This window comes from Myotis nattereri, assembly GCF_964212035.1.
Source record: "Myotis nattereri genome assembly, chromosome: 10".
Lineage (NCBI taxonomy): Eukaryota > Metazoa > Chordata > Mammalia > Chiroptera > Vespertilionidae > Myotis > Myotis nattereri.
Window position 1 is genome coordinate 43,210,922 of NC_138085.1, and position 27,499 is coordinate 43,238,420.

The window sequence follows — 27,499 nt, forward strand, 5'->3', positions numbered from 1 at the left end:
TTCGGATGAACCAGTTTAGCATTTCCCCCTTAAAGCCACCGATCTGTCTTCAGCCTCTTACAGACACGTTCACGGAGAGGCTTTGTCTTCTCTCACAGACATTTTTCTCTGGTCCCCACAGATTTCTTTTCCTGTTCAGGGTGCTAATTCTCCTTCTTTCTCCAGTGACTATTTCCTAATCACATTTCACTAGCACTTATTATAATTGCACCATCACGGCATTTCCCCCATAAGTTAGTTCAGGGAGCCTCCGGCAGCCTGGGTGACTGCGGCTCTGTGGAGCATACGGAGGCATAGAGGAAGGAGCACTGAGCTTGGCCTTGGATGGTCTGAATCTGGGCCTTGACCATCTATGGATGGGGTGATAACCATCTGGTAGGGCAATCGTCATGAAAGGCAAAGTAATGTGTGTGAGAGCATTCTGGAAGGTAGTTGTGATGAAGCCAGACAGACCTTGGTTGGAGCCCCAACTCTTTCATTTACTGCTGTGTGACCTTGGGCGAGCTACTTAAATTCTCTCAGCCACCGATTCCACATCTGTAAAACTGGGAAGATCTGAGCATCTTCAAGATGACAAGTATCTCGTCAGAAATTTGGGAAGATGGAATGAGACACCCTTTGTAAAACATGTATCCTGAAGCCTGGCTCACTGGAAGCATCATTCATCATCATTACTTGGAGAGGTCTAGAGAAAGACCCCATTATAATAACGAAGATAGATACTTCTTTCTGTTCCCTTTGTCCCCTCTATCTCCTCTCTCCTCTCTGAGGTTTAGTTGCTGGTAGAAACTTACATGCCAACTTCTTTTAAGATGGGTGCTGGGCACAGCAAATAAGTATCTTCCACAGCAAAGGGCTTCTCATCTGTAAAAGGGAAGTCACTGGATTAAGAGGAGTGAGGCCAGTTTATAACTTCAAGTTCTGTGACTCCCAAGGACTATTAGCTAAGTCCTGGGAGACACTAGAAAAGCAATGACTCTATGAAATAGAAACTCATCTTGAGCTGTAAAATTCACTAGAGTGAACTCAAGGTCTCCCTCCTAAATATTAGTCTCTGACTCTGTATGTCCAGTCGAGTCAATCAATGAGCAAATAGAGACCAAGTTCTTAGCACAGACCAAGCATAACTGAAAAGAAATAAGAAAATATTAGACTTGTCCTAAGGGAGCTTTGGGTCCAAGTCTAGTTTGAGAGAAAAGCCATATTCATGGAGAGAGTGCACTGACAAACACAAAAAGTGGCTAAGCCAGAATAGCATTTGGCTTCAGAAGACGGAGAGCTCCATTTAGTGGGTGAAGTGGTGAGGTCACAGGGAACACAAAACTTGAGCTGAGTTCCAGGGAGAGATAGGGAAGAGGAATTTCTGGTGGGAGGAATGACATGAGCAAAAGCAGAACAAATGAAAAGTATGTTCAAAGGTAGGTCATAAATAGGATTTTAAAAGATCTGTATAGGAAGAAGTTTGGTCCAAGTTGAGTTAGACATAGGGATTTGGGCATAGGTTTAATTGCAAGACGATACTCTATTATTGGCATTTGTTGTGAAATTGAAGTCTCTTAGTGACATTTTATGTGGCTGACACTAAACACTCGCCCAAGTGGAGATTAGTAAGCCCCATGCCTTCCATGCCTGGATTTGAGGAGCAGACACACCTGGGATGGGAGTTAGAGGACATGTCTGAGTTCTAAGCACTATGTCCTCATGGAAGGAAGAGGAAGTGGTCAATTACAGTATCCCCCCTGATGTCTAGGGAAATTATCAATATGAAAAGCTAGGGAAGTTATTCCATCTCATTTACTCATCCATCCATCCACCCACCCATCCTGCAAATATTTATTGAAGGACTACTATGTGCTAGAAATGCAGGCTTTTGAGGAGAGAAACACGGTCTCTGTTGTTATGGACTTTATAGGAGTTGCAGGAAAGATAGTTTTTAAACACATTCATTTTTTTAAATACATTTTATTGATTTTTTACAGAGAGGAAGGGAGAGGGATAGAGAGTTAGAAACATCGATGAGAGAGAAACATCGATCAGCTGCCTCCTGCACACTCCCCACTGGGGATGTGCCCGCAACCGAGGTACATGCCCTTGACCGGAATCGAACCCGGGACCCTTGAGTCTGCAGGCCAATGCTCTATCCACTGAGCCAAACCGGTTAGGGCCACGTTCATTTTTTAAAAATATATTTTTATTGATTTCAGAGAGGAAGGGAGAGGAAGAGAGAGATAGAAACATCAATGAGGAGAGAGAATCATTGATTGGCTGCCTCCCACATACCCCCCACTGGGGATCGAGCCCACAAACTGGGCATGTGCCCTCAACCAGAATCAAACCCGGGACCCTTCAGTCCACAGGCTGATGCTCTATCCGCTGAGTCAAACCGGCTAGGGCTAAATACATTCATTTTTATTAAAAAATATTCTTTTGAATATTTACCATTAGCCAGACACTGTGCTAGGCCTCACACTGAACAAAAGAGATGAAGCATCTCACTCAAGGAGCTGACCTGCTGGTAATTACACAAATTACTATATATATAAAAGCCTAAGCGACCATCTGACTGTTTGACCGTCTGACCAGTAGCTATGATGCACAATGACGGCCAGGGGGCAGACACTCTACACAGGAGCTGCCGAGCTGTAGTGACTTGGCAGCTGTGGTTCTTGGGTAATGTACCTGGAACCAGAGAAGAGGGAGCCTGATTCTGATGTGCATGCCCCAAGAACTGCCCTCCCCTCTTGCAATCTGGGACCCTTCGGGGTATGGCGGAGAGCCGGTTTTGGCCCAATCTCTGTGGGCCAGGCTGAGGGACCCCACTGGTGCACAAATGCACTGGGCCTCTAGTTTAATTATAATTGTGGTGACACCAAAGAAGAAGGAGGGGGCTGGCTCTCATCTGGAAGGTCAGGAGCTGCCTCCCTGAGGAAAGGCTGTTGAGGCTGGAGGCCTGGGGGAGAGTAGATGGAGTGGGAGAGAGGCGGCACTGCAGAGATCCTGGGCAGGAAGGAGCCCAGGACTCCGGAGAGCTGAAAGAGGGCCAACAAGGCTGTAGCATTGGAGTGAGACGACGGCTCAACATGAGGCTAGAAAAGGCAGCAGGACCAAATGACCGAGGCCTTGTAGGCCATGGTGGGGCTTTGGGGATTTCTCCTATGAGAAATAGGAAGCTCTTGGAGGTTCCCCTCCAATTTGGGATCAGCACTGGCAGATTCAGAATGTTGCCAGAATAGTGAGGGTGTGTTGAATGAAGTTATGAATCTTATGACAGCAGGTCACCCAGTGCCTGAACTGAGCATTATTATTTTCAAGACTAGAAGCCCAGTGCACAGTTAGTGCACATTAAAAAGAAATTAATTAAAAGAAAATTTTAGAGGCCAGGGAGGGACCAAAGGAGGTTGGCTCCAGGGCAAGTCCAGCCCATCTCGCCCAGTCCTGATCGGTGGACCCCAGCAGCAAGCTAACCTACTGGTCAGAGTGTCTGCCCCTGGTGTTCAGTGTGCATCATAGCGACTGGTCGAATGGTTGAATGGTCAGACATTTAGCATGATAGGCTTTTATTATATAGGGTGTTTTCTCGTCTATGATGTCAATAATGACAGTGATACTCCCTGGGCAGGCTGTGTGTACATGCTCTCTAAGTGCTTCGCATACATCACATAACCAAATTTAACCTGAAGTGCTATCAGGGAAAATGTTAGTCCCTTAATTTTAAAGGCAGGAAACTGACATAGGAAGAAACGTGCCCAATGTTACAAAGGGGAGCTTGGATCCATATCCAGGCAGTCCGATTGCCACCGCTTGTAAGAGCCATGCTTTATCTCCTTCACGGTGACCTTGTGAACTAAGACAGGGTTCATTAGGCTCATTTTCCAGTTGCAAAATGGCGGCTCAGAGAGGCAACCCCGACCCAGGGAAGCACAGCAAGTCAGAGGCAACACCAGGACTAGAACTGAATTCTCCGTGGTTCTTTCCTTGCCAACCCTCTCCATTCCAGGAAGGCTTGTATTAGAGAATAAACTGAAATCAGGACAGGCGTGGCTGACTAGAGCCTACATTTATTTTCTTTTGGCCATGGCTTACCCTACTGTGCATGCACTGGTAATACCTGGGAGTGCAGATCGCTGCCCACGGAGCCTGCCCACGGAGCCGCGGAGCAGCCACAGAGCGGCCACAGCAGGCCTCATGACTCCTGGCTGCATTCTGTGGGAAGAGCTGGGTCACACTGAGGAGGTCTCGAGCTGGCGCCCTGCAGTGACATGCCAGGGAGATGCCAGGGCATGTCCAGGTGCCGTCAGTGCCCACGCTCATTCTCTGCACAGCTCCTCTCCCTTTCTCCATCACAGCAAAGGAGGGAAAGGGCGAGATTAACCTAGTTAAGTAGACATTTCTCTTTCTCCCTCCTTTCCTTTTCCTTTCCTGCCTGGGAGTCCAAATATTTCTGGAGCAAAGCAGAGGAAAAACTGGCTGGGAGAACTGAGGGCTTTGCCGAGGCTGCAGGACGGGCCTGATGCAGCCTTGCATCAGTTTATCAGCCTCCGAGCTGTGGGCCTGCTCTGGGGAGCTGGCATTTTCTGCTCAGAGAGGGATTGTTTGGTTTGGAGCCTGTTTTCACTTCACCACAAAAATGAGTGACTTTTTCCCCCTCTCTCTCTAAACAAAGGAGGGCCATTTGGTTTCCATAACTCAGATCATCTGACTCCTTCCTGGAACGTCCACTTGGAAGCAGGGCATAAAGCCTTCCTCCCGGGCTGGGCCACGCTTGGTTCAGGTGCCAGGCCAACCTCGCTGCCACCTCTGCCCAAGCCAGTGGTGCTGTGATGTTTACGAGGACATGATCCACTCCGAGGACGACGGAGGCCTGAGCTCCCCTGTCCACCCGGCAGCAGCCATTTCACTGCGCATTAGCACCAAAGTGGGCTGGGCAAACGGGACCGGGAGCTAAGACCAGCGCTGGCTTGTTTGCAACTGGGAGAAAATTAGGGAGGGGCAGGAGTTGGAAACCAGCAGTTAAGGGAATTTTTAGATGATGTGTAAATTTTTTTGCCTTTTACCAAAGATATTCAGAATTCAGTGCATACATATGACAGGTTAACCTAAAGCATTTGTCTATAAGAGTCTGATAATCAAACAGAAGCTTGATTTAAATAAGGATTTGGGGAACTATGAATGTCATTATGCTAAACTGCCAAACACCCCAAGTTTGAGAGCTGGGCTTTCTCAAGGATGAATGCAGAAGGCATAGAATGGGGCAGGGAAGACCAGAGTTCAAATCCCAGGTTCTTACTAGTGGGTGACTGGGGACAAGTTGTTCATCTGTAAACAGTGATGATGACATCATTACATGGGGTTGTGTAGGGAGTAAATAGTGCATGAAAGTGCAAACCATGTTACTTGGCACTTAATAACCATTCAGTAAATGTTATTCCACGTTATTCCACAAACATCCACACCTTTACAATAGCCTATATCCGTGGTCGGCAAGCCGTGGCTTGCGAGCCATATGCGGCTCTTTGGCCCCTTCAGTGTGGCCATGAAGTTTCAATCGCACTGTACGTGTGCGTCCGCACGTGGTATTTTGTGGAAGAACCACACTCAAGGGGCCGCAGTTTGCCTACCACTGGCCTATATTAATGTGTGCTTTAAAATCAGAGGAATTAAAATTTCCAAAATCTCTGATTGCTTAATTACATTCTCTTATCAAAACTAACGTCTTTTTAGGCATTATGAATTCCTAGGAAATGTTTTAGTGAACATGTGTGTACATATATATGTATACACATATATATACACACACACATATATATATATACACATACATCCATATCCATACATTATGTATACCTATACCTATATCTATATTATCTATAACTATAACTATATCTATATCTATTTATATCTATATAATCTATATCAGTGATTTTCAACTGGTATGCTACAAGAATTTTAAAGATATACAATACCTGACTACTTAGTCTAGGGTACTGACCTCTTTTTCCCTTAGATTGTCAAGTAAAAAAAAATGACAACAGCCAACACAACAATAGCTGTCCAATGTGAATGAATCAAAATTATACCTATTTTTTATCAGATCAGTAAAAAATATATTTTTTGGTTTGACACAGAATTTTAGTAATTAATTTATATGTGCCACGAGATGAAAAAGGTTGAAAATCGCTGATTTATACTCGTACCAATTTTGTCTAATATTATATGCCCATGGTCTCATTTGACATTATTATTTTTTTATTACTTACAATTTGGGAAACTCAGACTCTGAGAGGTTAGTTAATGAATCAGTTGTAAATGCCAGAGCTGGAATTCAAACTCAGGTTTTATTGAAACAACTTGCCCAAGGTCAACAAAGCTAATTTTTCTACAGATGTAACTTAAATTAGTCAGCTTTTTATATTGTCATAATTGCACAGCTTGTTTTATGATGTAGCCTGAAGCACCCTAGAGCTGAGTCTGTTTATACCTGACCACTTTGGAGGCAAATGGTCAAGACTCTCCAAGGTTAAAGTGGGATTAGGGTAGTAGAAGGTACATCTACCATGAAAGGGGACTAGGGTTGAAAAGCTCTGTGATGAGGTCCAGGCCCTACTATAATGAACTATGTTCCAGAACCATACAGTCAAACGTGCACATTCCCAGGTTTTGACTTTGGATCAATGCAATTCTTTTCAGACTGGTAAGAATTTCCCAGAATTCTTCACTGCAGTTGGTGACTGTCTAATGGATGTGGGATAAAACCAGGATTAAAATTCATTAGCCAATTCAAACACCAATCACAGTGAATCCTGTTATAGGGCTGATTAAATAATTCAAATACTTTCCAAGCCTTGGCAATCTTTTCTTGATATAAATATTTATTTCTGACCAAACGGACAAAGAAAAATAACCCTTAGTTTTAGCTGGGGGAGCTTGCTGAAACTCTCCAAAAGCTGATGTAAGCTCCAAAGTAGAGTTTACATTCCTACTGTGAACAAAATAGTGGAGGTTGGGGACTAAATGAGCTCACCCTGCTCTTTCTCCCAATCTCCCCTGGGTCGAAGGAGCATTTTTATGGCATCCCTGAGCCAAGTATAACTGTTCAGCACTAAATTATCACCTGGTTTGGGAATGTGTCCCTGAATGAGAACAGATAGGCTAAAGTTAGGCTAGATGTTTCTACCTTTTCACTGACTTCAAAAGTAGGCAGCTTAAAAAAATGTTAGGCTTTTCAAATATTGTACAAAAACCTGAAATAAAGTGATATTGAAATTTAAAGCATCTGGGTTGAGCTTTCTGGAGTCCCAGCCAGAATGAGAAATGGTTGATTGCCCTACTGGGGCTCCTGCAATGACAATTCACAAATGTGAGGAGATGGGGGAGGGATCTACTGCAAAGCTAAAGGGGATCCATTGCTTAGAGTAGAAAGAAACTAACATTTGTTGGGCATTACTACGTGTCAGGCTCTGGTCTGGAAAGTTTTCATAGATGGTCAGATAATAAGCTTATGGATTTTTGTTGTTATTATAAGAGATTAAACCAAGGGACAAAGCTGAGATTATGAAAGTGGAGAGAGTGACTTCTACTTGGAAAGGCTAAATAGTGGCTCTGAGTTTGGAGCAATGACAAACAAGAGTCAAAACAGAATGGGAAGAGATGGTAGTGAAGTGCAGGTGGGTGGAGCCAAGTTGGGAACAATCCTTAGAACATAGCATAGCCATTGCAGTGTCCTCTCGTGCCCAGCTGAAGCCAGAGGGATGCTGTAACATGGCAGAACCAAGCTGGCCACCATCCTTTTCCACAGATACGATTCACACCTACCCACTCCTTTCCTGGCCTGAAGTTGTTGCCAGGTTTCACTGGAAGTTGTCACTGGCTAGTGACTATGAGATTAGGTGATGAGTTTGGCCAACGGGTTCCAGGGAAGTTCCCTGGACTGTACCTAACTATATCACCAGTTCCTACTTATTATAGATACTGGGGATGTGTCTTTTGGTTTCCCTTCCTGTTTGGGGCAGGTTGGAGAAAGATGAAAAACAATGAGCACATTAAGAGCCTGGACTCTGGAGTCTCATCACAACTCTGCCACCCACAGGCTATGTAACCCTGTCCAGAACCCAAAGCTCTCACCTAGGAGATGGGGACAATACTAATTTCACAGGTGGTTGTAAATTTTAATGAGGTGATGATGATTAAATGCTCAACACTTAACAAGCACTTGACACATGTCAACGTTATTACTAAACCAGGGCACTGCTGGGCTCATTGTCTAAGGCACCTACAAAACACAAGGTGTGAATGTGTGTGCAAAATGAGTAGGTCTTGCAACTTATAAGCTGGGTTGTGTCAGGGCTACATGGCATAGGTGTGATAAGAAGAAAGGCATCTATCCAGAACGGATCTGTGGACGTGCAGATAGTGCAGTGGTTCTCCAATGGGGGCGATTTTGTTCCTCAGGGGACAATTGACAATGGCGGAGGCAGTTTTGGTTGTCAAACTGGGGGAGAAGTGTTATTGGCATTTAATAAGTAGAGATCAGGGATAGTGTTAAATGCCCTTCAATGCACAGGGCATCCCTCTTTCCCCAGCAAAGAATTATCTGGCCCAAAATGTTAAGGTTTGAAATCCTGGTATAATGTCTACCATGGCTTTATAGCTTTCTTTTGCGCCTTACAGAGGGTCTTACAAATATTATGGGGTGGTTCACAGCCCCCACAGTACTGGTAGAATGTTCAGGAAAGTTCAGAGGTGTTATAGGATGGTGGGTAGAGGAGGGACAGGGTGTAACAGCTCTGGCCACTGGAAGACACCTGGTTGGAGTAAGAAAGAGAGTGCTGGTAAATTCCTGTATGTGGGTTTCGATGGGTCCTGGTTTGCCTAGTGGCATAGCACCTGAGTCACTCTGCTTGGTGGGACTTTATAACTGAAATAGTGTACTCCAGAAGTGGGGCGTAGATTGCTACTGTGGTTCTAAGCTGCGGTGGGTGGGAAGGCTGTAGAGTCAGAATACCTTATCTATAAATAGCAATATAGGACTCAGCTGAGCACAGCCTTAGAAGGAAAGTGGGTTATCTTGATCATTGTGTCCGTGAGGGTCAAGATTACATGGTGACCCCAGGAGAGAAAGTACAAGGTTTAGGACCATAAGTCCATTCCCAGAGGAGCTCAGGGAGGGGATCCAGCAGCCCTGCTGGTCTCTGGATTATCTTTTTCTGGTTTACACATTCCCTAGTCCCACAGAAGGTTGTGATCTCCCGCCCCCACCCCTTCGGTTCTGGGCAAACTAGCTTTTAGAACTGGTCCTCAGTACAGCTAATCTGGCTTCTCCTACTTACTGTTATTCATTGATTTTCTAAAAAAAAAATATATATATATATATTTTTATTTCAGAGAAGAAGGGAGAGGGAGAGAGAGATAGAAACATCAATGATAAGAGAATCATTGATTGGCTGCCTCCCGCACACCCTCTACTGGGGATTGAGCCCACAACCCAGGCCTGTGCCCTTTACTGGAATTGAATGTAGGACCCTTCAGACCACAGGCCAGCACTATCCACTGAGAAAAACCAGCTAAGGCTTTATTAATTATAAAAGTAATACACATTTAGTGTGAGAAATCAGAAATACAGAGAAGTATACCAAAAGAAACAAAAATCCTTGGCAATCCTAACTTCCCGTGATAAACATTGTTAATGCTTTGGGGTACACTAGTCAGAATTTTTCCATGCATATTATTATTTTTTTTTACATAATTTGAATCATATTATACAAAATGTCATGGTAAATGGCATTCATCTCTATATGAAATTAACGGGACAGTTTTAAGTATTGCAAGGAAACTAAATAAAGATAATGGGGTTCAGGGCTCTTGCAAAATACTTTACCCTCTCAATAAATCTACACCAAAAAATTCTTGACTGTTGACATTTATAGAACTTACAAATTATATCTTCTAAGCAAAATATCAACCTTTAAAAATTTTGTAAGCTTGAGGTCCGAATAAGTGGTGCACTCAAGACAGCTGCAATTGACTAAGAGTAAATATACTTTTTAAAGCTTTGTTTTTGCTTGGTTGAAGTGAATTCAGGATTCATGCACAAGGTATGTGTCTCCTGACACTCAAACTCTTGCAGCTGTGCACAATTAGGTTTGGAAGGATTTTACCTTGAAATTGGGATTGAGGAGCAAGTCTACAAAGATGGCTGAAGCCTTCCACACAATCATGGCCATGAATTAAGCAAACACTGACTGCTCTTAAAGAAAAAAACCTACACGGAAACTAAGAGGAGAGCTGGGATGGAGACCCCATGGACACACTGGAGCAACAGTGGATGTTACTAAGCTGCTGTGGCATGCACGTTGGGGGCCAGAGCTGAATTGCATGGAGGAGAAAGCCACAGATAGCACTCTTTTTCTTTCGTTCCCTCAGCAGTATCCAACTTTTCTTCTAAATGAATGTTGAGCAAATATTTAAAGAATGTTGATTATAAGGGTGCATCGATTATTAACTTCTCTTGCCTGGGTTTCCCACAAGTCTGGCCCATCTCTGTGTTAATCACTTTCTACTCCATCATTCTATCGAAGTGACAGAGAAGCACTATTACATGAGGAAGGGACAGTCCTTAAAGCCCAGCCATGTGGTGCAGATGTAGAGGGGGACCAGCTTTTCCTATCAGGACAGCAGGGCTGGGGAAAATAAGTTTTAAGGAAGTTCACAAGCAAATCCTTCCCCCAGCTATTGCTTGCCTGAGTCCACATGCAGCTTAAAATTTGCACTTGGAGGCGATTGCATACTTGATAGAGCAGCGGCAAAGTAGAGGGTGACCGTCTGCTGCTGAGTTAACTTTGGTCTGTGCAAACTTGCCCCCCTTTCCTCAGGAAGAAACTCTTTTTTTGTGAGCTGAGGTTCCTGTCTGCAAAATAAGGGGGGTTGGTGAGGGACCAGTGCTCAGAGTAACATGGGTATTTGAGGGTCAGGGGACCAAAGACTCCATGGGGATTTGTGTTTTGGAAGCAATGTAGAGAAGAGGTCAAAAGCTTGGGTAAGTAGACCATTTGGGATCCAAATGGCTTCCACCTCCGGCCATCTGGGTGACCCTGGGCACTTCATCTCTCTGAGTTTCAGTTCCCACGTCAGCAAAATGGGGATACAAATAACTCCTCCTTCACTGGGCTGCTGCACGGATGGAATAGATAGGTTGGGGAGGGCACACGGTAGGTTCTCCACAATCAGGGGCTGCTCTCACTGGGACAAAGCTCCCTGGTGATTCTGATGGGCAGCCCAATTAGGAACCACAGATGAGGTTGCACAAAGCAACATTCCATCATCTTCATTTGACTTTAGACTCCCAGGCATGCATCCACATTGCACGACGCACCTTTGACCTATAGATGTGACACTCTGACCAGCGAGAAAGGAAACAGCAGGCTTTTGTGTGGTAAGTCTTGTGTTCTCCTTCTCTCTGCTTCCCTGCCCATCTGCCCCCATAGGTGCACTTCAGTGAACTGCTTAGGGTGCCCACCGCAGCCCAGGCCCAGATGTTCGCTAAGATAAACTCTAGTTTCTGGATAATAAAGTATAGATTTTTAAAAACAAACACACTGGGAACTCTACATGCGAGTGAGTGCTGTCTCTTATCCTCCTGGGAGCTGAGCTGCTCTTTGGAACTCCTACAATTGCCTTCATGATTAACGTGCAGTTTGAAAAATGACCTTCAAAGGGAGCCAAGTTTCATCCTTTGAGAGTGAACAGAAAGCAAACCAGAGCCATGCCCAGTGAATCCTGCTGGAGATCAAGCTGGGAAATAACATTTCGCATCAGAAAAAGAAGTGTGCCTATAAACCCAGGAGTCTGATTTCTCACATGGCTTGTGAACTAAATATTAGTGAGTTAGTTAAAAACCAGTTTCTTTGGTTCATGGCTGTATCTCAGATGCCTCCACACAACACCAGGGCTGGGGATAATCTAGCATGTTTTTCATTACCGTGTTCATAAAAAAGTCAATTTTGTGAAAATTTACTGTTCATTAAAACAGATCATTTCTCAGCTCATACCCGCGTCTCCTTTTTAGAATTCTAATCTCTTCGCAAATGGATTTCCAATTGAAAGTGGATCTTTTCTTGGCACAATACACTGAATACTGGAGCAGGAAAAGTGCAGCCAGAATAAATAAAGTTTGTGTGAAGATTTCCAAGATATTTTCTTGGCCAGGAGTGAGGTCAGCCTGGTCATTGGAGAACCAACCAAATGCCAACGTAAGATGTGCACTAGGCCTAAATCATTAACAAAAATTTAAAATTAAATTTTAAATAACTGTTGTGGGGCTTTTTCTGATTACACAAGGGCATGTGATTGTAGAAAGCTTAGAAAATGCAGATAGAAAGAAGAAAGCAAAAATGAAGAGTGGCCTCAGTCAGAGGTTACTCGTGTTAACATTTCCATGTGTGTCTTTCAGTCCTCTCTGCATACAAATGTCTGTGTATGAAACAGAAATAGCTCCAAATACCCTTCGTAACTTATTAACACATGAAGCTACTTCATTAACATCTTCCCACATGAGTAATTCTTCTTCTTTCACACCATACTATTTAACTGTTTAGGAATAAAGTATAATTTTTTTGACAAACCAATCTTTCTTTCTTTCTTTCTTTCTTTCTTTCTTTCTTTCTTTCTTTCTTTCCTTTCTTTTCTTTCTCTCCCTCCCCCGCTCTTTCCTTCTTCTCTACCTTCCTTCCTTCTTTCCTACCTTCCTCTCTTTCACTCTCCTCTCCTTTTGCTATCATAAGCGGTATTATCATGAACATTTTATAGCCAAGTCTTTGTAAACATTCCCAATCATTTCCTTTTGATGAAGTTGAAATTCTGGGTTAAAAAGTGTATAAAAGCAGTTGATTCATTTTAAGAATTGACTTTCAAAAGATTTAATGGTCTCTCACTAACGATGAATAAAAATACTTGTTCCCCCTATATCTTTGCCTATACTGGGCACTGTATTTTTGTTAATCTTTATTAGTTTGATAGATTATTTCAACTTGGTTATGGTAGCATTTTTTATATGCTTATTGACCATTATTTTTCTTGTAAATTCCATTTTCATATCTTTTACCCATTCATGTGGTCACTTTTTTTTTTTTTTTTTTTTTTTACTGATTTTTAAGAGCTGTCTATGTATGAAGGTTATTGGCCCTTTGTTACATGTCTTATAAATATTTTGCCAGTATTCTGCTTCCCTTTAGATTTTGCAGGGAGGGTAACCGGAAAAATTAAAAAAATATGTACTCAAACTTTCAAATTTTTCCTTTATGGTATCTCCCTTCAGTGTTATGCTTAAAAAGTCTTTCTCCACTGGTAAATTATGTAAATATTTTTGTTTCCTTCTAGAATTTTTATAGTTTTATGTTCACATTTTACTTTTTCATCTGGAATTTGTTTAGATTTAAGGTGTGAGATAAAAATGAACTTAATTGTTTTTCCAAGTGCTTAGCCAGTTGTCTCAATATCATTTTTTTGAATAATACCCCCCCCCCCCCCCCCGTCACACACACACACACACACACACACACACACACTCCCTGATTAGAAAAGCTGCTTTATTTTATGCTAAACTAACATAAGTGTTTGGCTCTGTTTATGGACTTTGCTTTTCCTGTTCCAATGCTTAGTTTGCCTTTTGTGGCACTAGTCATGCATTGTTTCAATTACTTTGTATACATCTTAAAATTGGCTAGGGTTTTTGTATACGTCTTAAAATTGGCTGGGGCAAGTTTCCATATTTTTCTTGGCTATTCTTATATGTTTATTCTTACATATAAACTTTAGAATTACTTTGTTGACTTTCAATACAATCCCATTGGATTGTATTAAAACTAAATATTAATTTGAAGACAATTGATGTTTTTATAATAGCTGCTGCTCCATTTAATAATAGTGATAATGATAATAATAAATTAATACCAGTAGCCAACATTGATAGACAGTTTGCTGTGTACCAAGTCCTGTTCTATGCCCCACTTCCCACATTAAACCTCTTAACAATACATGATAGAGTTGCTATTATTTCCATATTATTTTACAGGTAGAGAAATTAAGGCATGAGGATGTTCAGTTACATACCATGGTCACACAGTTTTAAGACAGAGCTAGGATTCTTTTCCTACTTGGTTTGGTTCTAGTGTTTATACTCGTGTCTGGTATTTTTGCCATAAGCATGTTTGCTGTAAACATCTTTGCTGCAAAATTAATTGACCTCTGGCAATTTCACCAGAAAAGATAAAATAATGAAAAATTAAAAAGGAAAATTAAAAAAGACATAATAAAAAATGAAAAGTTAATAACAAAATAAAAAAGACTTTACTGTGAAAAGTAAAAGTACATTGTCTTTGATGTCTTTTGTTCACAATGTTATACATTTTTTGTTTGTTGTTTTGTCTTCTTGTTTGGTCTAGCATTTTTCTTTTTTTGCTGCAATTTCTTACTTCATTAAGAAAGGTATGAGTTTCCAACTAAATAGTTGATTTTAACATCTTGAAGACTGTGAATTAGTAGCTGCCTCTTTTATATTTGCCGTAGCTTGGCAAACTTTTGATTTTGATGGATGGGAGGGATGACTGTGCTCCCCGAAGGATTTCCAAACTGATGTGTGATCATTTTCTAGAATAGTATGCAATCTGCTTCATAGTAGTTATTGTCCATTATTTTAAGACCAGGTCTACTCGTCACTGGACAGACCTTTATGAGGGCTAAAATTTAGACATAATATAACAGTGGGAGTAACTGCAAGCACTTCACCAATGGACAAATGAAACTAAGTGACAAGTAGCTTAAACACATTAGGTCTGTCAAATGCACAAAAAACTATCAACCAGCTATTCTATTGTTTACAGAAAAATTGCCTTACTGCCAATTAGTTGTGCAGCAAAGATGTTTGCAATGAAAATGCTTGTGGTCAAGATATTTATAACAAAGATGCTTATGGCTGGACCCATATCAGATACTGGCCATCTGTCCCTTAACATCTGGTAAAACATGGGTGAAAAAAATCTGGGTCTGGTGCTTTGGTTGGGGGTTGGGGGTGGTAGGATTTCCTCATATCTCTCTTTCCAGTTTATGCATTGCATCTTCATCTGTGTCTAATCACTCTGCTTAATTCATCCATGAAGTTTTATTCCAGTGATTAAACTTTTCCAATTCTAGAATTTACACTATGGTCTTCTGCAAATCTGCCTTTGTTGAACATTCTTCCCCTTCAGTATGTTTGATCTCTTTACACTCTTTAAATGTGTTTATTATCCATTCTCCTTCTGGTTCTCTTTCCTTGCTTGCTCTCCTGTTTCTTTCATCCATTTTCATATTGTTTGCCACTCAGTACTATGAGCCCATCTTCAGAGGACGTTGTTGACTGCAGGAATGCTGTAGGTTGGGTTGAATGTTCATTGCCTCTGCCAGGGCCGCAGGGATCAGGATGGTCATGGACACACTTTGGGTGATATAATATCTTACCTTCATTCTCTTGCCTTGAGTCACGGAGCAGCTTTTCCAGCCCCCATTTAATGTGTCGTGCAGCTCTTTGGAGCCTAATTTCTGTAGGGGGCTCTGCTCTTGGCCACTGCCAGGCATAGGCTGGGGTTCTGTGTTTGGATCAGTATCAGGAGAATGATCTGCAGACACCCAGGCCTGGAGCCCACACAGCTTAGCTTTCTGCTTAGATATTGCATTCCATTTTTGTTTCCTATACATGGGGGTTTCCTCTTCATTCCTTAGAACTAGGCAACATGTTACAATTTTTAAAACCATATTTTATCCAGAATTTCAGGACCTATTATATCAACCACAAGTCCAGAAATTGTTTTAGATTTCTAAGAGGTTGATTCATTGATTTTATTTTTATGAAAAGGCAAGGAAAGTGGGGAGAAGTAGGTATTATCCTATGGTTTTTATTTTGTTTATATTTATCATGTAAGAATATATTTAAAATTTTTGGCATTAATATGTTGGCATTTTATTTGTGTCTTAGTATAATAAATGTTTAAGCCATTTAAAAAGGTATATGTATTCATTTTTTTATTGCCCATTTAAATACTCAGAAATTCACGTTAATATCTTCCACTATAAATATTATTCGTCAACTTGTTCTTTTATGTTTAACAGTTTTGCTTCATATAATCTGCTACTGTATTATTTGTTGACGGCTCTGAAACCTGTATCATGCTTGAACAGGCTGGAGAGCCACGGAAGCCTTACCTTCATCATTGGACCTTTAATTAGTCTTCTTCTGATTAATAACATATTATCATTATAATACATAATGCAGCATTTAGAAAAAATTCTAGAAAGAGGAAATATATAGTATAAAAATGAAAATAGATAAAAATTTAAAACTTGGGATATAGAGGTAGAAAAGAATGGGAAAAGTAAAGTAAAGGAACATAAATTTATTTTATTTTACAGTGACAACTCAACAGATTTATATTTATAAGGTTGATGGAAAAATGTAGATTGAATATGCTGCATTTAAAAACTTATTTACTTTCCCTGTCCTTCCTAGTTTCTTGTTCTTATTAAGGAATGGGCCCATTAATAAATAAAGGACAGGTACTTTTCAAATTCCAATACTTCCCCCTTAGTTATTTTAAATAACCATATGTCTGAGTTTAGGAGTGTCGCTCGCAGCATATAACGTGACTGAGTCACTGCCTTCCTCTTCTCTAAACTCTCAGCACTGCTGGAAGCACGGTTAGCTTTGTGGTTTAAGCCAAATCCCTATCCCAACAGCCTTTCTTTTTTTTTTTTTTTTTAATAAGAATGAGGTGGAGGGCTATGCAGGTGTTAGGAAAGGAAGAGAAGAGGGAGAAAGAGAATGAGCTGATTTCCCAAGAAATAAAATTCCACGGAGAAACTGGAAAACAGGCTTTCAAAACGTCACTCTGCAAATCCATAGTGTATTCGCATTTCGTGTTATTCTAATGCAGCACCCCCGTGTCACCTTTCAAGCAAAGGCAACACTCTCCCCATTCCCATTCATCTGCAGAGAGGGGTTGGTCCAAAGGCTCGCGAATCTGGGAAGTCTGGAAGGTGTTGATGTCTTGGGTTTGAGATTTTGGTTAAGGAGAGAGGGAAGGCGGACTTGAGTGACATCACCATGGAAAGGGAGCAAAAAGGAAGAACTCTGTAGGGGGCGCACATCCAACTTTCACACTGTGACTACTCAGGGATATTTCAAAATGTTTTCGAATAGTGAATATTTTTTTGGAGACGTGAAAGTATTTCCAAGTATTAAGAAAACTAACTGAATGTTTCAAATGTTTGGAATTATTCCAAGGCCAGGAATTCCAGATGTCTGTAAGGAAGCCATTGCATATCTCTGTTTAAATATTCAAGCGGATTTTAAGATGGTAAAGTGAAAAAAACAAGGCATACCTTTCAATTCTTCCTTTTTAGAAACAGGACAGTACCTACTCAGTAAGGCGAACAGGAGGACAGAACAGTGTGGCTGTCTCCCTGGCCCGCCCCCATTCTCTTTCTACCTCCCAGGGCTGTTGTGGCGAAAAGATGTGAAACATTTAAAAGGACACGGCACTGTGGAAAATGCAATCTATTTTTACTGTTCATCACTGCAGATGCTGAATCAATAATTAACTGTGGGATGGATGCCAGGTGCAAATAATAACCAGGCTTCCTGGACATCTGTCCTCCGACAGTCTTTAAATTAAGAACTTGCCTGCTACAAACGTCTTGTGAGAGTGCCAATGTTATGCTAATTCATTTTTATTTTATTTTTGCAGAAAATGCACTTAGTTTTGCTTTCATATTCCTGTATTTCATGTCAGATATTCACCACGATGAGTTTCTTGGCAACTCCAAGCCAGAATCATCCAGCCTGAAAAAAATTCCGGCATCTACACATGCAAGCCTTACAGTTTGGCTTTTGGTTCATCTGAATTAATAAGTTTAGACTCCCTGTTTTTCACTCATATGCTTGAGAGGCCCTAAGACTTGGTTAAGGAATGTCAAGCTTCATGTCCCCTCACCAATCAGCGCCACCACGGACAACCGGGAAGGGGTAACTCATGTGGGTGCGTCTTTCCTGATGAGAACCAGGGTGTGTAGGGGTTTGCCATGTGCTTACGACAGGGAAGACCCGTCTCTGCACGGTTTCCCAAGTGAGGCCTTGCTGGAAGATGGGGTGGTTCCCCGAAGAAACCCACCAACTCTTAAGGACTTACTGAGCGTGACCGACTCGTTGATCTTGAAGCTGCAGAGCACCCTGTCCACGTTGCGAGCGTGTCGAAAGCCATTTCCTCTCACGACTACTTGAAATGATTCTGAAATCAAGAGTAACAACAAGATACATTATTTGACTGCAGGCCATTAATTAACCTGGGGCTTCCCATCTTCTCGGATTTAGGGTGTTTGTTAACTAGTCCACCAGGCTTCAAATATTTGGAAATTGGCTCAGGTTGGAAACCAAAAGTGACCTTGTAGGTGCCTTTTATCACTTACTAGGTGTCCACAAGGAAGACTGCTTACTCTGAATTCTCCCCTTCTTGCCTTGGCTCTTGTTCTTTCTACCTGCAACACCTTCCTCCCAGCTCTGTCACTCAAATCTTCCCCATCCCTCAAGTCCCTGCAACTTTGAAAACGGTGATCTCAGCAGCCGAGGGCCACGGGGGAAGGACGGGCTCTCCATTCCATCAACTCTTATTTTCGCGTCTCTTTTACACACCGGATGCCCCTGAAAGGATTTCTTTAGAGCTCAAGGTGCGGAACATGTTTTGAAAACCACTAACGTATGGCATTGGCATTCCCAGTCCGTCCTGAACAATGTCGCATGTGATTATGTGCTATCTGGCGTTGTTCTTTTGCCTTTTCTTCCTCAACTAGAAGTACATTCCTTTAGGTGGAGAACTGTTTGGTACTGCTTTGGCCCTCCTGCCTCTGCTGGACGTACAGTCCTGATGCCTCATGGTGTGTAGTGGTAATCATAGCTAGCAAAACATCAACAACTTGCTTATCGGTGACCAGTTGTCAAGCATTACCTGTTGGAATTGACGCTGGCCCCTTACTGTAGTTAGTACTCACTTCTCTCTGAATAGAATAGAGGATACATGTCACAGGTCTCTGGCCCTGCATATTAACTTCGCATGAGAATAATGCATGTTGAATCAATTCATGGTAAAAAATCCTTATGAAGTAAAAATAATGATCCTTTTACAATAGTCTTGCTGAGGGGGGTGGGGGAGGAAACAGCCCTTGAGAATTAATTAGTTAAATGTGTAGGAATAGTTGCTTAAGTTTGATGGTAGCTAATAGTCAATGCTCCACTTTCTTTTATTTTTTTGTCATCCTACTGTGTGTAAAAAAATTGGGGCTTGGGATAATGCTGCGTGGCATATTAAAAAAGAACTCAACTAAAAGTCACAGGAAAAAAATGCAATATTTGCGAAAGTGGATCTTAAACTGTAAATTGCTATCCAAGTAGCGATTTTTGTTGGAGGAAAAATGAAATTAGAAGACTAGCATGTGGGACTGTTCCAAACTTTAATAAATGTCATGAGTGTATGTCACTTTAATTCCTAGGAAACTAATTTAGAGATGATGTTTGCCAAGAGAATAATAACGGATGTTAACTGCTCCCTCAGTGTGTGCCAGGCTCTGTGCTCAGCATTGTCTGTGTCTGATGTCACACACAATGTGGGGATTTAAACCTCCCCACAGCCCAGGGAGGTACAAGTGAGAAACCGAGGTTGGTGAGGTTAAGTCATCCGTCCGAGGTCACACAGCTAGTAGCTGTCAGAATCAGAACCGGAATCCAACACCATGTCCTCAGAGCTCCGCCACGATGCTCTTGACCACCAGGCCAAACTGCATCCTCATTGTCTTGTGACATATGACTAAGCTAGAGATTGACGTTGTGATTTTTAAAAGCTTATTTTAGGCAGGCTTGCCCATTTTGCAGAAAAGTGGAGCTGGCCTGGATGGAAAGCAAGAAACCAAAACTGAAGTAAAAGAACCCGAGGCACTGCGTGTGCCACAAAGAGCACAAATCAGAACAGAATGCCTTTTACAAGTATAATGAACCATGACAATAAGGAACTTGATATTCTGACATTTTAAATGACTTGCCCAAGGTCATGGAATTAGCAAACAGCAAAACTGGGACTTGTATCCAAGTGTTCACTGCCTTAGTTTGAAACTATATTAATTAAGGTCATGGGCACATGGTTTTCCAGGACCGTTAGTCCTATGAATATTAAGTATTGATACATGCACGTTAGTGCATATACACAATTGCTAAGTTTAGAAGGATGGATGTAACAGTTTTCTTTAGATGACTGCCTGGTGCATGACCTATGATGCCGATGGTTCAACAACATTGTGGAAGAACCTTTTTGTATCTTAGTTACTCAAGTTAAAACTATAGAAACCTATTTCTGGTTTTAGTTTGAATGCTAGCCTTCCAGAAATCTGCCATTGAACGCTTTTGTTGATTCAACAGGTTTTCTGCCTCATTTCTGTACCCCCTTCTCTTGTTTCCTCCAAGATCAGGAGAGAAAGGAGACCCTGGCAACGCAGGCTGCACGCCGAGGTCTCCTCTCCAACAACGTAACATGTTCTAGCATTACCAGCTCCGCTGCGAGTCCTCTATAAAAGAGGCTGCCCACACTCTGCTTGGCCTGACCTCACGGTGTTTAGGAAGAAAGACAACGGCAATCCATGGTGGAAACCCAACAATTTAACCCCCTGGGCCTGAGGAGATGGAGGAAGCGATGCTACGGGAAACACAGGAGGAGAGAGGCGAGCTCTCACCCTGCCGGTGCAGTTCCTGTGTTAGTGCGCACATGTGGTTTCCAGAAGAGCCCAAACATCTGACTCAGCAGCCCGCCGAGAATGTCAGCTCTTCACACACACAAGTTACGTAACAAAACCCTGTCAAATGAATGCGCCAGCAAGTGAGAACCAGGGCATAGCGATTGAACTCCATTTACCCACAAAGCCCTGAACCTGCTCTTCAAAATATGTACAGCTGAGTGTTTTCAGGCAGTGTGCACATTGGGTTGCAGCTCTTAAGAAGTGCTTAGGGATTGTAGGGCTTTAGGAAGGAATTTCTACTTGAAAATGATCTTTGATCTAATCTTTTAAGATACAGATTTTTAAGGTATCTTTAAGACATGTTCATTATGATCCTTTCGTCACTCTTATTCTTAATTATGATTGTTTAAGTTTCGTGATGGTAGAGGCCATCATTTCTATTTCTTCAGAAGTTTTGACTGCATTTAACTCAGGGCTGAGTCAGTCTCAGTATAAACTTATTGAATGAATAATAAATGACATCTTGGTTTAGAAGGGGAATAAAGAGGAAAGACAAGGTGGTCCTTCATTCAGGTACCAGTCAGGTCTAATCCTGTTTATTTTCTGAGGGTTTATAAGACCAATGAATGAAAAGACGTCATTAGTATTTAGGGGAATACAAATCAAAACCACAAGGAAATATCACTCCATACTCGCTAGAATGGCTATAATAAAAGAGATGGACAACGACGAGTGTTGGTGAAGAAATTAGAAACCTCATACATTCCTGGTGGGAATGTAACATAGTGTATGTGCTTTGTAAAATAGTTTGGTAGCGCCTCAAAAAATTAAACATAGAGTTACCTCATGACCCAGAAATTCCACCCCTAGGTATCTCTATCCAAGAGAACTGAAAATGTATGTCTACACAAAAACTTATACATGTTCACATTATTCATAATAGCCAAAAATGGAAAAAAAAACAAATATCCATCAACTGACTGACAACACCATTCTTACAAGGGAATATTATTCACCCATGAAGTTCCAAGACATGTTAAGACATGGACGAATCTTGAAAACATTATGCTAAATGAAAGAAACTAGACACAAAAGGCCATATATTGTATTATTCCATTTATAAAAAAAATCCAGATTAGCAAATCCATAGAGACATAAAATAGATTGGTGTTACCAATGCTGGAGGAAGAGGGGAATAGGTAGTGACTACTTTGGGTTTCTTTTTGGGGTGATGGAAATTATTCTGTAATTAGTAGTTATGCTTGTACACCTTTGTGAATATATTAAAAACCATTGAATTGTACTTTTTACAGGGATTAATTTTATGGTATGTGAATTTTAGCTCAATTAAAAAAATTAAGGTCAGTGAATAGTTTGATACACTTATTCCATTCTGTTCTCTCCTTTTGTATATTTTCTTTCTTTGAAATGTGGAACACATAAATTTGAAATGACCTTAATAAAGATTGGCTTTCATTCACTGTATCTGCAAATGAGACACTTCTATATTCTCCATTTGTGCTGGTCTCCCAAGACTTTGCTGCAAAATTATTGTTAGTCATATTTCATCTTGTGAGTCAGTTTGCATTTGTTCTCCTATTCGATGCTTAATGTAACATCTAAAATATAACATAGTGACTAAATTATTCTAGAACTCTTAAAATTCTATAGCTATTTATTTATTTATAACAGCTTTAGTGAGGTGTAACTGATATAGTAACTCACATATAAAGTATAGAACTTGATAAATTTTGACATATGTACATAATCATGGGACAATTCCACAATTAAAGTAGTAACCACATCCATTACCTCAAAAGTTTCCAGGTGCCCTTTGTAATCTCTCCCTCCTGTTCCTCCCCACCACCACTCCCAAGCAACCACTGATCAGATCTCTATTATAGATTTGTCTGCATTTTCTAGAATTTTATGTAAATGAGCTCATACAGTAACTATTTTTTTGTCTAACTTCTTTTTACTTGGCATAATTATCTTAAGACTTATTCATAATTATTTGAATATTTATGCATAGTCTAGTCCTATTTATTGGTGACTATTGTTCATTATATGGACACTAGAGGCCCAGTGCACGGGATTCGTGCATGGGTAGGGTCCTTAACCCTGACCAGCAATCAGGGCAGATCGGGGTCTTCCGGCTGCTAGCCAGGGCTTTCCTTCCCCAGCTGCCAGCTGCTGGCTGGGGCCTTCCTTCATTCCGGGCCTCCCCCTGGTGGTCAGTGCATGTCATAGCGAGCGATCAAACTCCTGGTCTCCTGGTTGAACTCCCAAGGTAACACTTTGCATATTAGCCTTTTATATATATAGATAATATAATGTATATTAAAAACCACAATTTGTATATCCATTTACCTGCTAATAAACATTTGAGTTGTTTACAGTTTTGGCTATTAAAATAGAGCTGTTTTCGACATTTGCATGCATGTATGTGTCTGGATATAGAATTCCTTTTCTACTGGGTGAATACGTAGGACTAGAATGACCAAGCCATATGGGAGGTATGTGTTTAATTTTTTAATAAACTGTCAAAACTGTTTTCAAAAATTATTTTGCCATTTTACATTCCCACCAACAGTATATGAAAATCCCTCCTCCAGGTAGAAATATCTTTAAATGAAAAGAAAGATGAAACAGAGAATTAATCCATCCAGAGAGGTGCCTAAGGGCCTGGCATGAGTGCTTTGAAAAACAATGAAAAGGGAAAGAAATGAAACCACTATTTGATGTTGTTTAAATGTGCCTGTTTTTAAGCATCTAATTTCCAAATGGTAAACGTGAAGCCTAAAACTACCTTCCTTTCCTGCTACCCCACCCAGTTTTATTACAAACAGTGGGAAACAACACAGCAGGAATAATACAACTGCTTCTAAAATGACAATATGAGGAGCTAATTACAACCTCCTTCCATTTCTGGAGAAGAAAAACTTAAATGTGGAGCAGTTGGCAGGTTGCACACTTGATTCCAATTAGCTCCTTCCTGGACTACTTGCTGACATAGTACACTGAAGTGTCCAAGTTTACGGCCAACTGAGTGGGGCCTGAAAAAAGTTGTGCTTAGGCAAAAGGGTGCATTTCCTACAGAGGATCTCAACTAGGCAGGGCCAATCCAACAATGGGTCGATTCTCCTAATTATACAGAGACTCATCTGCAAAAATATTTAATTAGGAACTCTAAAAAAGAGTCTGTATGAGAAGGGAAGCAGGTGCTGTGAAAGGTGCTATAAAGGCTCTCCACATAGCAGGTGACTTCTGACATGTTTTAGAACAGGGACTGTAAAACATTGACAGAAGCACCATGCTAAATGGTGACCATATACTTGGCCTGAGTATTAGGTGACAATAGGGAGTGGTGAGGAGTATGGTGAACTGAAAAGAGTACATACTTATTTTAAACGAAGTTTTTCCGTATTCAGTAATTATTATCTTGCAATAAATACGGGCCCAATGTTGCTAGATCTTATTTTTCAAGACTAGATGAAAATCTGAATTTTTAGGTAAAATCAGATTTTAAAATGTTAGCAATAAATTTTAACGTTTCTTAAACAAACAAACAAACAAACAAAAAAACACACAGACTGCGGCCTTAACTGGTTTGGCTCAGTGGATAGAGTGTCAACCAGCGGACTGAAGGGTCCTGGGTTCAATTCTGATCAAGGGCATGTACCTTGGTTGCCGGCACATCCCCAGTAGGGGGCGTGCAGGAGGCAGCTGATTGATGTTTCTCTCTTATCGACCTTTCTGACTCTCTATCCCTCTCCCTTCCTCTCTGTAAAAAATCAATAAAATATATTGAAACAAACATATAGTGTGGGTAAAAAAAGAACATATGTGTAGAACAGACGGGGTTTGTAGGCTGCTAGTTTATAACCTCTGGCAGTGGTTTCCAGATCGCCTCTTCTCATATGGACATGCCTTTGTCATGCCATTCTGAAAATATGGGGCTTGGAACCATAGTCTGAACCTGGAAGAGTAGGCCATGGAGTTAGCTCTCTTGACCTGGACACTGGATGAGTATTGATTCTCCCTAAGTCTACATCAGCCTTTTTTTGGGTTGTTGTCAGAATCAAACTTGTTGGATATCAAGATAGCTATGATTCTTCTTATTTTTTCTTTTCCCTCATATTGAAGAACTAAGTCAGGTTTCCCTATACCTGCTTGATTGTGAAACTGGCTATTTGAACCCAAGTTCAGCATTTTATATTTGCTCCATTAAATGTCACCCTGTTATTTGCAGCCCAACATAATAAAGATCTGCATTGGGTCTCAGTTTTCTTGTCCATCCAGTGCATTATCTCTCTGCCTCTCTCGGAGCACAGTTTGCTGTCAGAACTATGGCTGTGGTTGAGTTGTTGGTTAAAGAGCTGTGATCATTGTCTTGGGGGGATGCAATAGTCAGCATGAGTGTCCTGAGTAGACAAGCCTGAGTGGGGCTTCAGCAGGGGCTGCTCTGGGGGCCAAGGCAGGGAAGTTATTCACAGAGAGAGAGGGGAGGGGGCTAAGAGAAAAGGTTTTTAATGAAAGCAAATTCTACCCCCCCCCCCCCACACACACAAATCTGTCTAGGGCTTTGTCTCCCCATTGGACTTAGACATATGAACAATCAGTTATTTCCTTCTTTACTTTCTCTTCTCGCACATGAGTTAATCACTTTGCAGGTACTCTGAACTCTATCAAAGTTCTCCCCAATATTTTTTCTGTAGCATGTTTTTCTCATGTACGTGTAATGTTATCAACATTAAGATCCTCACATTGACCTTTAATCTGCATTAAAATGATAGTGATGATAATAATGCCCCTTGTTTTGTGTAACAGCGTATGCTTTTCAAAGCACTATCAGAGGTTATAAACTCACAGCCTACAAACCGAGTCCTGGCAGTAGCCTAAAGAAAATCACAGAGGGCTCTGCTTGGGTCTACTTGACAGGAGTTCCTGGTCATGAACCATAAAATAGGCTCCAGAGGATGATCAGCAACAGAGCTTGAAAGAAATCCATGGAAGAACTTCTGGTGTAAGGATTTCCTTTGAAAGGTTCATTTTCTTCCTAGTGAAGTTATTCTCTAACCAGAGTGTTTTAGCCATTTTGATTCTAATTCAAGAGAGATCGTAGCTTGGCGCTTCAAAACTCTGTGTCTTGTTTAATTTTTTCTTTATAAGAAACAAAGGAAATAGAATTGGATAGTTTACTCCGACATACGGAATGATGGTTTGTCTATAAAATATGTCATATTGCACATAAGCCAGAGATTCAAAAAATGTCTAAAGTAAGGTGCCAGAGATTGTCTATTTTATTGATTCTACCAAAGAAACATCTCTTGGAAAAGTTACCAATTGAATTGCTTTAACTTGTTTAACTTTATTAATGCATTTCAATATTTTCTTTGACTTTAAAAAATATATTTTACTAATTTACTTTTCCATTTAATAATATAATGAAATCAATAAATTTGCTAGTTCAGTTCTTGTGGACCCTGATCTTTCTGTGCCATATTCATTTTACACATGTGCTCTCTTTTATTGTCTTGAATATCTCAATGGTATGTAAAAGAGATTTCGGTTCCCAATCTTTGATTCCAGAATTACTTAGGAAGATACTTTTCTATCATCCAAGTTGAAATTTTATTTTGTTCTTGTTCTTTCTGTCTTTGGCTATTATTTTCTAATTTTTCCTCATTTTAATCAGATAGTTCAAAAATATAATTTCTTAAGTGAAAGGGGTTAATAAGGGTCAAATAGGCAAAAATCAGAGCATTGTTTGTTGAAGGAACACAGGAATCAAGACATTCAGTCAAGATTTATTAACTAATTGTTGAGTGCCGTGTACTCTATTAGGGAGTGAAGAGAAATAAAATTCCTTACTTGTCCTCAGGAACCCTGCAGGAGGGGACCTGATGATGCTGGTGAATTAATAGAAGTGTATTCATTGTTGTTAGACTCTCTGATTCAACACATTCAGTAGGATGGCAGAACCACAAGTCTGGGTTTTCCTCATGAATGGCATCATTGTACAATTAGGGAACTCCACTGTCTCCCCATCATTTTTATTTATTTATTTATTTATTTATTTTTATTTTTTATTTTTATTTTAAAATATATTTTATTGATTTTTTACAGAGAGGAAGGGAGAGAGACAGAGAGTTAGAAACATCGATGAGAGAGAGAAACATCGATCAGCTGCCTCCTGCACATCTCCTACTGGGGATGTGCCCGCAACCAAGGTACATGCCCTTGACCGGAATAGAACCTGGGACCTTTCAGTCTGCAGGCTGACGCTCTATCCACTGAGCCAAACCGGTTTTGGCCCCCATCATTTTTAAAAGAAGGAAGTATAAGAACTGTGGAGGTGGGTTTGCCTTGATGCTAATGAACCCTGGTGGGGGCTCTTACTCCACAGACCTCTTTCAAGGCTCTTTTGATTCACGTGACATATGCTTTTATCAAATTTTCAAAGGTAAGATTTTTCAATTCCTTTTATTTATTTCTTTTTTTAGAGAGAGAGAGAGGGAAAGAGAGAGAAACTTCAATTTGTTGTTCTACTTATTTATGTATTCATTAGTTGATTGTCGTATGTGCCCTGACTGGCGGTCAAACCTGTAACCTTGACATATGGGGACGATACTCTAACCAACTGAGCTACCTGGCCAGGGCCTCAATTCTTTTTCTTAAAGAGGTCCTCCTGGATCTG

At 40.9% G+C, this 27,499-nt stretch overlaps 1 protein-coding gene across 1 annotated transcript in view; it reads right to left on the reverse strand.

Annotated features, from left to right (window-relative positions):
- The window catches only part of ANTXR1 (ANTXR cell adhesion molecule 1), a gene marked incomplete at its 3' end in the record, with an annotated part of 176,233 nt that overhangs the window by 74,624 nt on the left and 74,110 nt on the right, over nt 1-27,499 (reverse strand). The window contains exons 10-11 of the mRNA XM_081101550.1: nt 18,213-18,311; nt 795-864 (exon numbers count right to left, since the gene is read on the reverse strand). Of these exons, the coding sequence (XP_080957676.1) occupies nt 795-864; nt 18,213-18,311 (169 nt within the window). The remainder of the gene's footprint in view (nt 1-794; nt 865-18,212; nt 18,312-27,499) is intronic.